At 40.1% G+C, this 15,582-nt stretch overlaps 3 protein-coding genes across 13 annotated transcripts in view; 2 read left to right on the top strand and 1 right to left on the bottom strand.

The window, feature by feature from the left end:
• Positions 1 to 15,582, top strand: part of LOC144024572 (synaptotagmin-2-like) — a 400,108-nt gene that overhangs the window by 195,303 nt on the left and 189,223 nt on the right. The gene's annotated exons all lie outside the window — the stretch shown is intronic.
• The window catches only part of LOC144023446 (metabotropic glutamate receptor 4-like), a 151,907-nt gene that overhangs the window by 62,377 nt on the left and 73,948 nt on the right, over positions 1 to 15,582 (bottom strand). The window contains exon 3 of the mRNA XM_077528915.1: positions 6,066 to 6,282. Within this exon, the coding sequence (XP_077385041.1) occupies positions 6,066 to 6,282 (217 nt within the window). The remainder of the gene's footprint in view (positions 1 to 6,065; positions 6,283 to 15,582) is intronic.
• Positions 1 to 15,582, top strand: part of LOC144023447 (uncharacterized) — a 250,689-nt gene that overhangs the window by 164,214 nt on the left and 70,893 nt on the right. The gene's annotated exons all lie outside the window — the stretch shown is intronic.

Here is a 15,582-nt window from a genome sequence, read left to right as displayed (position 1 = left end):
AAGTTTAAGGCAGTATTTGGGGAGTTTATATGACGAGCAAACATTAGCTGCATATTAATGTCCAGCTTAGTTATTACAGGAACCAAAGGGTTGTAAGGTTGAGACAAAATATGGAACTTACGACTGATTGTTACTTTTAATCAGTGCAGTCTAATTTAGTGCTTTTGGAGGGTTGAATTCATCATAGATGGATGGTCTTGGGAAGACACTGTACACAGACGGTAAAAAAAAAACAAAAAAAAAAACATATCCACACATTTCTAAAGGACTTATTCTTGAATATTTGCTTCAATGCTGTTGATGCCTCCTGATTCATTTTGCATTCTCGGCATATATCAACTTAGTCACCCAAATTGTGCAGCCGATGCCTGTAATCCTCCCAATCAAACGGGGATGGCAGTGACTCCATTAGCAAGCTTTCTCATGTGGCTGTCGGGCAGGCCGTCGGTTTGCCGGGGAAATCTTGTTAGGGGTCTTATTGACACTGTGTTTCATTAAGTTGATTAATGACATCTATTGGGGCGAATGTTCCAAAGTAATCAACATCCCTGAGAGGCCCGCCTCCAGTTGAAGTTAGGTCTCAAATGAAGTTATCCAAGTTTATTAGAGAATAAGAAATATATAATTAAACTGTTTTATTATATTACCGTACTTGATTTTTATTTTATGTATTTTTTATTTTTTTACAAAATGTTATTCAACAAAAACTCCACCACACTAACATATCATAACCTGCCTAATATAGTCTAAAAGACTAAAACCATCCCATCATCTCTACCATCTTAATAAGTCTTTCCAACAAAGCCGGTCATTCTTCCATAGTATTCAACAATCTCTTTTGCATTAAAAATTTCCCATCCCAGCGTAGCCTCTAAAATCCAAACATAGTCTCAAAACATCCCAACACAGTCTTTAAAATTTCTAATCTAGTCTGCATCCCAAATAGCAGGCGCTAAATTGCATTTACTGTTACGGCTTGTTGGCAACAGGGATACAAGTGGTGAAGACTGAAGTATTCAAAAGAGGTTTTCGCACTTTAGGTTGCACTGATGGTTCTCACCATGGAACATTTGGAGAGCACCACAAGTGCAAAATGAAGATTTAAATGATGGAATTGAAAGTATGAGTGGAAGTCAAATTGACCTATTACTGAGTTTGCGGAAATATATCGATTGCTAAATTTGATGGCAGTTTTGTCAGGTCCTTATCATGCCTGACTCTTAAGTCATTTCTTAAAACATTCACAAGCTCCAAATTGGTATTGTTGAATAGACAATAGTCACAATATTTTTGGTTTCTGGCATTTCACAATTGTTTTACGTCCGATATGCTAGCATGCTGGTTGTCACCCGCCTTTAGGTGTAGAATAGTCATCCCAATTAATCCTCTGCCATCCTAAGTACACCTGCAACCACATTTCAGCATAACCTCGACCATCCCGTTGTGGTCCAAGGTGCCCCCAACAGGTTCTAAAACATCCTGAATCAACACTACTGCTACAACAGCATTGCCAGTTGGTCTGTGACTTTGCCATCAAGGAATTCAGTCCAAATTGTAGCAGATCTTACCAGCATCGCATCAACGTCTGTCCGAAACACCCCACCATAGTCTTTATAATTATGGAACTAGTCTGTGACCATCAAAGTGGCAGCAGCCTGGTTAGACCATTTTACCATAATCTGCCACAAACTCAAATTAGTCTATGAACATCCTATTAAAGTCTGCAATCCTCACGCTAAACCCGGCAGTAATCCTGCCTCAACATCATCTACAGTCAGAGTGACAGACAAACCCAATTTAAGAGCGAAACACATTCCTTGTTGTATCATAATTACGGCACTAATCGTCACTTTAAATTGCGCGACGACTCTCCACATCATCTGCAAAACTGTATGAATTGGAATTATTCTAATGAGTGTATTATTGGTCAATTATGTTCACTCACTTTTTGCTTTTTTTTTTAATTCTCCACATCACTTGCACAGCTGTCATTGTTTGGTAGTACAACACCACATAAAGACTCTCTATTGTTTTGTTTTTTTTGTTTGTTTATTATGAACGCTTGTTGAACCGTTCTTGAGTGGCTCATACTACCGGAGACGAATTCCTTGTGTGTTTCGACATCCGTGGCCAATAAATATGATTCTGATTCTGATCAGAGAATGGAACCAAAATCTTGATTATTACCGTAATTTCCGTACTATAAGGCGCGCCGCATTATAAGGTGCACCTTCAATGAATGACATATTTGAAAACTTTTTCCACATATAAGGCGCCACAGTAGAGGCTAGGGTTACGTTATGCATCCATTAGATGGTGCTGCGCTAAAGGGAATGTCAACAAAACAGTCAGATAGGTCAGTCAAACTTTATTGATAGATTACAAACCAGCTTTCTGACAACTCCATTCACTCCCAAAATGAATAAACAGCTGTTTTATTATTTTCTCTGAGGTAAAGTATTAGTATTAGCTAGCGATCCAAGATGGCGGGATCTTCTGCGCATGCGCATCACCGATCGTGCAGGTTCACCGATAGCGTCTTGACAGCGAGACCTGTTGCGGCTCAATATTGATCCATATATAAGGCGCACTGGATTATAAGGCGCATGGTCAGCTTTTGAAAAAATTGAAGGTTTTTAGGTGCGCCTTATAGTGCGGAAAATACTGTACTGGATAACATCCAATTTTGAAAACTTTCCAGTATCGTCTACAGTAGTTGTATACGAGCACAATCTCTCACGGCGAAAAAAGTCTGAACAAGCAACTTGTTGTTTCAATTTGGACAGCAGACACTTTTGGTGATGTTGTCGAAACTTGTGTGTGATTTTTACCGAAGTCATTTCACTTTATCGCACTGAGTGTGTGGCAGCCTGGGTCAGCTCATGAGAGATAGCAATCTGCTGGAAATGTACAAAGAAAGAGAGCGTTCAAGGACATGGTGTTTACCAGGTGTGATAGATTGAAAAACAAAAATCAACCCCTCCCGTCACTTGGTCTTGATATTTCTTCTCATATTCAGCACCTAACTCACTTTGTTCTCTCTTTTATTACTCGTTCTCTTAAGGGAGGCAAGCGAGACTATGAATTCAAAGCGGCAGGTCACCACGGGGCTGTTGCTGAAGCAGCTGACTCGCATAATTTACTGGACTGCTTTCTGTAAATATTAAGCCTTAAACAATGGAACAAAGTGAATCAAGCGGGCAAGTGTGCTCGTGGAATTATAATAACACTTACACAAAGTGAAATATCAGCTTAAATTTGTTCCGCAGTCTTAGCGCTGCAAGTTTTTAATGAAGACTCGTCTTCGCTAGGAGGAAATATTGACTTTGAATTTAACTGCCGATGAGCCCTGATTCATTCCTCATATTTAATACGTGTTGGTACAAAATGGCAAGAAGAGTGATTTAAAATTAAGGGAATTAAAAGGTTGCATAATAGTGACGAGCATGTGCTGGAAGTGCTGGGAGTCGACTCCGCAGGAGTCACAGTAGCGAGCGCTGCAGAGGAGTTTGTGGCGTTGCCAATCCGGTATCGCGCTGCCAAGAGCGGTTTCATGGTGCAGTCAGACGCCCGCCCACTTGGAGCAGATCAAAGGCTCGGAGAACGTATGTTGCTCAGCATTCCGTTACTTTATTTAGCCAAGCCACACACGGATACGCCTCTCTAACGTTGACGGCCGTGGCTGGTGATGGGCAACTTACTTCCAACATTTTTTACATATCGTCACTCTTGAGCAGATTTGGTCAATTCAATATACAGTACATGTAGCTTCACAAATCAATTCTACTGTGAAGTTATTTTTGTAAATTCAAAACCAATCTCAAGTGTTGAAAATTGTAATTGCTAAAAAAATGTGCCATTTTTGTTTTGGTTTGTTTCCTGTTTTAGATTTGGGAGGCTACCCAATGTGGAGATATTTCAGCCAAATATCACGATACGATATTTCATGATATGAAGCTCACGATACGATAATTATCACGATATTGTGGGGAGGTTGGCGATATTTAAAAAAGGTCACGATATTGTAAAAAAAATGAGCTCATACTAAAAAAAAGCACAATATTGTGTTTTTTGTACATAACAGCAATACATATAAACTACCTTCAATCTCGAAAAACACTTAATATTGAGGCACTTAATCGCTAATGCAAGTTCCTCCACATATCGAATTGCTTCAAACCATTTAACAATCCCCTTCATCTGACAATTAGTGTATTTTAAACATAGAAGGGCCAAAACATACCTAATGAAAATTAAACTGCACTAAAAAAAACTAGCCACCAGAGGGTGCTACAAATTGCACAAATGGAAATCAACCTGACTTTTTTTTTAACAGATGTGTAGCTTTTAAATATCGACGACGACGATATTGTGGCAGTTTTAATATCACAATATCACGATATTGCCGGTATCGTTACATCCCTAGTAATAACCATATATTTTATAAATAGAAATTTCACCAGTGAAAAAAACATCATGGAGGAAAAAAAAAAAAAACATGAGTCACACATTTTTCTGGAAAATGCCAACACCGAGACCGCAAGGTCCAAATAACCCTTAAAGAATGATTCAAAATGGAAAGCTTCCTGTACTTTTTTTCAGGCATGGCTTCATGTGAGTTTTTTTGTTGGCAAACTCCCGATTGACATGTCTACCAAATACACAGTATATTTTGTAGAGTAAACTTGACTCTATACCAAAAAGACTCAGTTTTAGAATGATTTTTACACTTGGAAGAGAGTAAATTAAAGAATTGAAAAAAAAAAAAAAAGTCACTCAAGGGTTGAGGATTGAACTCACGACCTTCAGCTTGGGAGACTGCTACTGAAACACTTGAGCTATGCCACTCCTACTCTTTGCTTATATCCAAGAGGAGACCAAACACATTGTTTTTGGTCTTCTTGGAGTTACGATTCCAGCTGATACGAGCGATATCCAAACACAGAGAAGGAGCTGCATGGCTCAAAGAGTAGATCAGCTGTCTCCCAAGCTGATGGTCGCGAGTTTGTTCTTCAACCCTTCGGTGACTTTTATTTTTCCAATTCTTTATTTTACTTTCTTCCAAGTGTAAATATTACTCTAAAACTGAGTCTATTTGCTCCCACTCTAAATAGAGTCAAATTTACTCCACAGAATTGACTGTGTATGTTGCTGAGTGAAACTGGATTTGGGGTCGGAATTTTCAAATAATTCCAAGGTGCATGCACTACAAACCGATATACTAACAAGCAATTAAAGTCAATTTCCTTTATATTCACCCTTTGTTTAGTAATGCCTTAAATGACTGCATTAGTGACTAATGACATTCCTTTTATAGTCCCATCAGTGGTGCTAGATGAGCATCTTATATTGTCTGCAAGACACACACCCTGCAAACGTAATATATCGAGTGCAGTTTTACAGAAGGGAGATGTGTTTTTCAAACAGACAGTGCTAATCAATACACAAGTGGATTCCATGCCTCGTTCCTAGACGCAACCCAGTTTGCCAAATATAAAAACAAAAAAACAGACACAGACAAAGATACCAGAGTGGCAGCACGGTGGTATAGTGGGTAAAGTCTGCCTCACAGTTCTGCGGGACTGGGTTCAAATTCCAGCTCTGGTCTTCCTGTATGGAGTTTGCGTGCTCTGCCATTCTTCCATTTTCCAATTACGTGTATGTTAGGTTTATTGAGGACTCTTAATTTGTCCATAGAGAACATGAGTGATAGTGGGGATTGTCATTTGTCTGTTTGTTTTTTTTGTGCTTGACTCGTGAACCGTCCAGGGTGTACCACACTTCTCTTGCCAAAGGTCAGCTGTTCACACTGATGGAAGGATATCAGAGTGTGCTTGACACCTCTAAGCCATTTACAGGTCATATATGTGAAGTCTTAACGATCATTTTAAAAGCGCCATGAAGCCGTTCAGAGATTCTATCAAATCGCTTTCAACGCTTTCCTTGTTCTGGAACTAATTTATTTCTGCCTGGGCAATTTTCTGAAGCACAGTACAGTATGTCCACTCGGATGAAGCACCCCCACTACCCACCTCCCCCCTCTCACACATACACAACTCACTCACCGTCCTCCCGAGACTTCTGGATGAACGCCTCGACTCCGCTCTCGCCGTAGTTGCCCTCCGAGGCCACGGTGGAGACGTAATTCCAGCGCATGGCTTTGACGATGTCCACCATGGCCTGCGCTTGGTACGCGTCCGGCGGCACCACCCGGGAGAAGAAGTCATAGCGGGTGTTGTCACTCAGTTCCGGAGCCGTGGAGGCGTAGCTCACCTGTGGGATCTGGACGGAAGGACAACATTGACGTCATTTTGTTTGGAAATCGTTTCTGGCTTCTTGATGACCCCGGACACTTCTTTAACTCATTTACTCCCAATAACGTATAAATACGTTTGTTTTTTTTAACGTTCTAAGTGGTCCCAAAGACGTATTTATACGTTTTTTTGGTTGTTTTTTTAATGTTAGAGCATACAGAAGGCTTTGATGAAGCCTATCAACTGCAAAGAACCGTTGCAGAATGGTAGTTATTACACAAACGGCCAGCAGATGGCAGCAGAGCAAAGGAGATCAACCAGGGCCATGTAGAAAAAAAGCTCAAATACTTCCAATTTTGAATAGATTTGTGAAAACTGATGAAACTTAGCTCTTTTCTAATGCTAATTGCTGCAAAACGGAAACAGATAGAAACATACTTTTTTTTCCTGGTGAAAGAAGAGACTTTAATCTTTCTTTTGATGGGTTCAATGCTTTTATAGCAATCGAACACAATATTCTGTGGGCCTTGCAAAATCAGTCAAAATCCAGTAAAACAGCCGGGAGCGAACGGGACTGCTTCTGTGAAAATGGCTGGGAGTGAAATTAATATGTCAAAAAACATTTTCAACTCAATTTTATTTTCATGAAAGACTACAAAAATCAGTGACCGATTACTGGTGATATGTTGAAATCAGAGGATTTGGACAATTTAAAAAAAAAAAAAAAAAAAAAAAAAAAAAAAAACAATGGCTCCAAACGATTACTCGATTATTAAAATAGCTGCCGATCAATTTGATGATCAATTACTTGTCAATTAATTTTGACGGTGCTAATTGGCTGATATTTATGAAAATGTATATTAGGTTCTCTATAGTCTAAATGATTTTTGGCGTACAGAAATGTGCACATTAAGGTTAATTGAAGACTTTCAACTGTCTTTGATGTATACAAAAACGTGTACATTATGTGTTGTTTAAGCATTAGATGGCATGAGACTTTTCCATGTGACCTGTTCTACAGTAATAGACATGTTCAAACAATTTCCTGTCAGACTGGTTATGTTCGAGACCCCTAAAAATAACATTTTCACCAGCAGGTTGGTGCGGAATCTGTTTGATGAAAGAAAACTATTGCGGAAATGGGAGAAAAAGGTGTTTTTCATCTTTTTAGATGGCGTCTGATTGAAAGTAAAATGAATATTGCACTCTTTGCCTCAGTGACGCACACATAAGACTGCAGTTTGGAGTTTTGATATTTACACCATAGCAAAGTGTTGACAAGTGCACCTAGCAATTATTTCTTGTCAGCTACAGTACGTTACTTGGTGTAAGCTCTTCAGCGGGTACAGTCTGAAGCCCAAAATAACAATTTTTTTTTTTTTTTTTTGTAGCAGGCACACTCAAAACCTGTCAAGGTGATGCATGGTTTGCTGATAGAAAAGCGCAAATTTACCATTGTTTAATATTTCAACATGTCGCTCGTTAATGTCGTCTGCGTTCGCGGCAGCAGGTGGGAAATTCACCATCCTTACAAAACAAGATACAATTGTATGAAAAATAAAAATACGCTTTTCAACGTTGTTCCGGTTTTACTTTTTTTTTAAACTGAAGACTAATTGCTTTTTTATGTTTCCAAAAACATGTTAAATGGTACTGTATTTGAAGTTCATTGTGAGAAAATGAAATAGCCTTCGCTCGTTACAAAAACATATTGGTGTCTCTGATGTTTACAAAACATGTGAAATAAAAGATGCTGAACGGTATTTGATGTATGTGGTCCACTAAAAATGTTGAAGAACCGTCAACTCCAAATGGACAAATACGGTCTTTGGTGTTTGTAAAAAAAATAAAAAATAAAAAAATAAATTAAAAAAAAGTGTTTTTTTTTTTTTTTTTTTTTTTAACTCATTCACTCCCAGCCATTTTCACAGAAACAATCTCGTTCGCTCCCGGCTGTTTTACTGGATTTTGACTGATTTTGCAAGGCCCACAGAATATTGTGTTCTATTGCTATAAAAGCATGGAACCTATCAAAAGAAATATTAAAGTCTCTTCTTTCATTAGGAAAGAAAGTATGTTTCTATCTGTTACCGTTTTGCAGCAATTAGTATTAGAAGAGAGCTAAGTTTCATCAGTTTTCACAAATCTATTCAAAATTGTAAGTAATTGAGCTTTTTTTCTACATGGCCCTGGTTGAGCTCCTTTGCTCTGCTGCCACCTGCTGGCCGTTTGTGTAATAACTACCATTTCTTTGCAGTTGAGAGGCTGCATCAAAGCCTGCTGTATGCTCTAGCATTTAAAAAAAAACAACAAAAAAACGTATAAATACGTCTTTGGGAGACTTAAAACATAAAAAACGTATTTATACGTTATTGGGAGCAAATGAGTTAAGAGAACAAAATGATGCTTTTTAATGTTTATAAAAACAGGTATGTTTGGTCTGCTGAACTCTAAAATTGATTTTAGGTTTGACGACTTGGACAATCACAGAAACAATGAAGGTTCGCTGAAGACTAAAGGTCTTTGATGTTTACTAAATAACTACATTACATTACACAACTGTTGAATACGCTTAAAAAAACTGTCAACTACAACGTGCATTAGGTTTCTTCACAATTTCCATGTTTACAGAAAAACAAGGCTCACTAAACAGTAATTTGATGGTTTAAAAACACATATGCTGGTTTTGTTGATGAGCCTAACCTCTCTTTGATGTTGACAAGGTCTAATTGAAGACTCTACACTACCTTATATGGTCTTTGATGGTATAGATCCTTCCTGGAGACTTTTTCATGTCTCCTGTTCTGAAAGTCATGTCCACCCAATTGCATTATTTCTTTTCGCTACTGTCTTCATGTGAATCTGAATCCGCTATTTGGAGCGTCATCATACCGCCAAGCTCCAAAAAGCTCTTCTGTTTCCCATTTGGATCGCTCTCCAAAGATGCACCAGCGTCTTTTATCCTAAAAGTTAAGTCCGGAAAACTTCATCCCGCCGGTTTGTTAGTGCACCACCTAGCATTGGCAGGAGATGTGTGTTTGCGTCGTGTGCAGCCATATGCTTTCGACAGCGAGCGGCTCAGCGGAGAGGCTCAAAATAAAGCGTCTACAGTTTGTTTGTTTTTTTGTTTTTTTTTTAGTTCATGCTTACTAACAGTGTTCGTGCCATATGATCAGTAGAGGAAACCCCCTCCATAAATGGTCATAGTTTAGCATCCTGGGGTAGGACGACTAAAGCAGTACTATTCTTGTGTGTTTGGCATTTTCTTTGGCTCTGAAAAGTGTACTAGAGTGTATACGTATGTTTGGCCCAACCTGTATATACCGTATTTTCCGCACTATAAGGCGCACCTAAAAGCCTTCAATTTTTTCAAAAGCTGACCATGCGTTTTATAATCCAGTGCGCCTTATATATGGATCAATATTGAGCCGCAACAGGTCTCGCTGTCAAGACGCTATCGGTGACCCTGCACAATAGGTGGCGCATGTGCAGAAGATCCCGCCATCTTGGATCGCTAGCTAATGCTAATACTTTACCTCAGATAAAATAATAAAACAGCTGTTTATTCATTTTGGGAGTGAATTGAGTTGCCAGAAAGCTGGTTTGTAATCTATTAATAAAGTTTGACTGACCTATTTGACTGTTTTGTTGACATTCACTTTAGCGCAGCACCATCTAATGGATGCATAACGTAACCCCAGCCTTTTAAAGTTTTAAAATATGTCATTCATTGACGGTGCGCCTTATAATGTGGTGCGCCTTATAGTGCGGAAAATGCGGTAGTTGAGAATTGTGAAACTTTATATGATATGCATGTAAAATATTAACCTTGCTTTCACAAGTGGAATTCTCACGGTATTCGTGAGTTCACAAACCCACGGAGATCGCATCTTGTACCGCTCCCGTTGATTTCCACCGATCGGTTCGGACCAATCACAGAACGACATTGTGTTTGGGGGCGGGATATGCAACTCTGACGAAACCAGGAAGCCAGCGCCGACGCCGGAGCTAACAAACACTAATTGTGTTCTCGCAGAATGACTCACCGTTTCCTTGTTGAATGTTGAACAGCGACGGGCGCTTTGTGCATTTCTAGCTGGTAAGATGTTCGTGCTTTTCCCCCGTTCGGCAAGAACGAAGACGAAATCTTCACCCGTGGCCGTGATTGGTTAAATCAAACGTGTAGAACGACGCATCGTCCAATCAGCTCGAATTATTGTGCAGAATGTTCCCGACCAAACGACTGTGGAGAGGTACCAGATGGATATTGCGGAGAACTCACTTGAGTGAAGCGCACATCCAGCTGGCTAGTGCCAAGTTAGTAACATATATGTAACCTGAACATTACTGCCAGTGATTTACAATGTGACCTCATCCCTCCATTGACTCCAGAACATGAGTCACGTTTCCCCCAATTGAAGGTGAACATCACCCGTGAGCCGACCATTATTCATCCCTGTGGTAAAATAGCGTGATAGACACAAGTGAACAGCAGGCAGGTACGCCGACCTGCCGTTGTTATGCTAATGCCTTCCCACGTGTAGTTTTTTTTTTGTCCCCCCCTTTCCTCCTGCCTTCGCTAATCCCTCCACGAAAACGTCTTCATTGTTTACTCCGCCGCCTGATGCAAATTGAACAATTACACGTTGTCATCATCGAGGGTTAATGCCAGCCCGTCTGTAGAGTTTTAATGCCGCGTGGCGAATTGTTGTTAAGGATTAAGTTTTTGCCAGGGCGGATGCCGTCACATTTTTTATCTGGTCTGTGGTTGTATCCCGAAAAACAAAGGAAAAGCAAAAATGGATACACTATGCTTCAATATGGCTACGTCGCAATATGTAGAATTTCTGGTTCTGTGATTGGCGTCAAATTGACCTCTGTTTGTTGTCGATAAGTTACATCCTTTTATCTCTCCGTTTCTTCTATGGGTACAGAGCCAAAGAAAAAGAAAATGCTTCTGTTGCAGTTTCCTCTAAATGGCAATGAGTTACACCTCCTGTTTTATTGTCATCGTCAGAAAGCCAAAGAAAAAGCATGACGCACAAAATACTCCTGATGCTATGCTACGCTACCTGTGCCTGTCTTTAACAGATGGGGCTCTGCTATGTTAAGCACACACGAGCGGTGCTTCAAAGAACCCGTGGGCCTCTCAGATACTCAAAGGGACCACCGGGGAGACCACCAAGCACTTAAGATGGAGGAGCTCAGGTGCTGGAGTGGGGGGGGGGGGGGGGCTTTCACTTGTTGGCAGACGGATTGTGACGATGAGTAAAAGATTTGGATAGTTTTACATCTGAAAGGCTCTTTTCAAGTTTTGGGTAACACTTGCTTGTGTAAGCTCAACCCTGGTGAACAAGAAAAATGGGACATGGTCTCACAGCCGTGCAACAAGTGCACACCCAGAGTGCATATTACCGTGCATTTCACATTTGAATCATGTTAATTCTGTCAGGTTCAGTGGGGGTGTTGAGGACCTTAATGCAGGGAGGTGAGGCAGGCTTGCGAACCGCACCAAACGAAAAAAAATAAAGTCCGCTTTTGGTCCGGACCAAACAAGCGGACTAAAGGACTTTTCTGGTCTGAATACACCCTAAGACCAAACCTGAGCCAAAGACAGATGACAAAACAAAACACAAACCATAACAAATTCTGTGAAAAGCATCTCAAAACATACCTTACCAATTTTGACAAAAGCTAAAGCTAAACTTCGCCGCAAAACGCAGGTCTGCATGGTCTCACGGCCGTGCAAGTGTTAATCCAAGTAATGATATCGCAATAAAGCTCACATTTGAATCATCGCAGTGCCTCTAAAAAGGACCACAAACGCGCCTTGTGGTCTACTTACCACTTTAAAGAGCTGAAGGTAAACTTCACTACAAAGTACGTTAGCATGGTCTCACAGCTGTGCTAACCCGAGTAAGCGCATCACGATACAGTTTGCATTGGGATTACTGCGATGCTTCTACAAGCATTTCAAACGTGCTTCCTCGGTTGCGTCCTACTTTCAAAGCTCAATCTCGTCAAATAAACCCAAGATACTTTCTGCAGTGAAGACAATCAACTTCCAGGCCACTATTTGAGAAAATATGGCAGTTTTTTTTTTTTGCCTTAGCCATGATTGAAGCATGTGGAAGACAAAGTCTACGTATGAGTTAAATCCTATTGGCTTTGTCTCCTCCTCTCAATTCAGTCCGCTGTCAAAATATTAAAGGTCAAATGTGAGATATGGAAATGTTATGGAGGAGTCCAAAGCTGGCCGAGTAAATCTCCAGACTTTTTTTTTTTTTTTTTTTCCCTTGGTGGGGGTAAAGCAATATACTTTAAAGAGACACTGCAGAGACATTATGAGAGTGCCTTATTGGGAGACTTTAGTAGTTTATTTATTTGAATCCTGTTAAAGTGCAGCCACTCTTTTTCCGCCATTGAGTTCTGCTCAAGAGGGCAGAAAGTCAAATATATCATAGCTCTATTAAATTGTTTTCTAAATAAAATAAAAGCAAGTACACACACCATACATACCACATTTCATTCAAATACAAATTTATTGTAAAAAAAACAACAAAAAACAGTTGACATGTACTAAAACAGCATCGGTGAGACCAGGTGTGACAGATGAGCAAGTCGCATATGATGTCAAGTCATTAGCGCCAACGTGATGGATCACAACAATATGAAAAGAGAGACAAATGAAGTCTCTTTGTGTAATAATATAATGGCGATAATAAATGAATTCCCGCAACTACGCCACTTCATATCACAACGCCTCGATTGGAACGACGGCATAAAGTCCCCATTGTTTGCCGTGCAATCTCGGCGCGAGCGGCGAGAATCTGATTTGTGGCATCATTATGCGGGGATTGCTTTCCCATTCAAGACGCTCCGCTATTTGCTGCTCGGCTTACTCCGACAAAGTCAAACTTTCGTCTGCGCCGGCGGCTGACGGCAATTAGGAGGATGTCTGGCTAACTGGAGTGGCGCTGCTTTTGAGCTCAATGTAAACCACTTGTACCTATAAAAGCGTCCAGCTGCACATAAACTATTACGTGTCCACCAGCTGCTGTCCACAGCAACGTTAACGTGACTTTGGTCCCACCTGTCACCAAGCGCCATCTTCTTAATTGAGGACACGGACCATCAATATAGAAAATGGTTGGCTAGATAGATGATCATTTGCTGACATTTGCTTACTTGCTTACCAGACTACTGTCATGACTGGGTCGTGCCAGGGTTAAGTTTGGGTCATGTTTTTGGGTCATGACCGTGAGGTCATGTGTCTGTGGTGAACTGTTGTTTTGAACTGATGTAATCGGCATTAGGGATGCACGATAATGCTATTTTCAACCGATACCGATAAAGCAATCATTTAGAAAGTGTCGATAACCGATAAGTAAACCGATAACCGTTTGCAAAATTTACTTGAATACAATTGAAATCAAATTGGTCAAGAATTGGCAATAATTATCGGCAGATTTCTCTATTATCCAGGTTGCCTGTATGAAATCAAATTGGTCGATTGTTGCCGATCGTTTTCGGCAAATTTCTTTATTATCCGGTTTATCTGGATGAAATAAAATTGGTCGATAGTTGTCGATAATTTTCGGCAAACATCTTCATTCGGTTTATCTGGATGAAATCAAATTGGTCGATAGTTGCCGATAATTTTCAGCAAATGTCTCTATTATCCGGTTTATCTGGATGAAATAAAATTGGTCGATAGTTGCCGATAATTATCGCCAAATGTCTCTATTATCCGGTTTATCTGGATGAAATAAAATTGGTCTATAGTTGCCGATAATTTTCGGCAAATGTCTTTATTATCCGGTTTATCCGTATAACGTCAAGATTGGGCGATAGTTGCCGATAATTATCGGCGGATTTCTCTATTATCTGGTTTATCTGTTTGACGTCAAATAGGTCAATAATTGCCGATAATTATCGTCACCGATATTATCGTGCATCCCTAATCGGCATCTAGTTTCAACTGGTTTTAGCTACATGATGTCATGAGCTATGTGATGTCAAGAATCTGTCATCTCTTTACTTGATCAACATCCAGTCAGAAAATTCCATGTCAGTCCTTTTACCCCCCATGTTTAGCCACAACCAATCAGATCGATTCATTGTCTATATAAGCCTTCTGAGAAGTGTGTGTCTTGCTTATAATTCTCTCTTCTTCGATGCCTTCTCATTGTTTCTGGTCAAGTCAAGTTAGTTCCACGCCTTTTGATGTATTAAAACTCTTATTTGTGTCTGCGCTATTGGGATCCAACCTCAGAACGTAACAACTACGGAAACAGAAAACCATTCACACTCCAATTCTCACTGAGTGTGCTGCCTCAGTGAATATTAAAGCGTAAATGTTCCATAATAGGTGGCGTTTGATATAAGCAGCACTTCCAAGGCATTCCCTGGAATATGAACTGCTCCATATACTATACATATTGTTTGCGTCCCATCCACAATGGCTGAATGATGGCTTTGGTGCCAAGACTGGCTCGGGAAGGGGAAGGACGCCAGGACTGTGCGAGTGCATCAGAAAGGCTCTGATAAAACACCTCAAATGAACAAAAGAGCCTCTCCACAGGAAAAAAATAGAATTTCCTTTCGTGGGGCCTTCTTTTTACTTCTGTTGACGGTATCGATCGTAGGTTACTGGGGCATCTGGAGATACGGTTGAGGCAAAAAGTCTTGTGTCTTTGTAGCGGGAGAGGACTATAAAACTCATAGCCTGCGTCATCATGGAGGAAAAAAAAAAAACTAAAATTATGGAAGGAAGTTTTTTTTCCCCAGTGGATGCAAAGGAATAACACTGTCAAAGTTGTCTGTTATGCTAGCATTTGCTGAAGGACACATACTGGAGGGTGTGAATATAAATGAAATAACGGCGCACATCCTGTCTGCGTCCTTGTAGATAATGCAGTAAAAATACAATTATTGTTTGTTTTTTGTTTTTTTGTGCTGTCGTTCTGATTCCACTCACAGCACGGCGGATTAGTGGTTAGCACACTTGCCTCACATTCGAAAGGTCTCGTGTTTGAATCTTGGCTCTGGCACTCCTGTGGAGTTTGCATGTTCTCCCATATTAGTGTTTTAACGTGCATGTTAGGATCATTGAGGGCTCAAAATTGACTGTTAATGTGAAAAGCAGCATGTACACGCGTCCATGTGCTCCACACCTTCAGTGTAGTGAATGAAGAATGAGAAAATCTTGAGACCTGCTATGTTTTGACTAAAGTATATCACAAACATGTTCTTAAAGAAATTGAAAACACAATTCAGGATGGACTGTCACCTTTGCATCTTCTCTAAATTATCGAATGTCCAAATT

This window comes from Festucalex cinctus, chromosome 8, assembly GCF_051991245.1.
Source record: "Festucalex cinctus isolate MCC-2025b chromosome 8, RoL_Fcin_1.0, whole genome shotgun sequence".
Lineage (NCBI taxonomy): Eukaryota > Metazoa > Chordata > Actinopteri > Syngnathiformes > Syngnathidae > Festucalex > Festucalex cinctus.
Note: the sequence above shows the minus strand (reverse complement) of the source record. Positions and strands in the feature narration are given on the sequence as shown.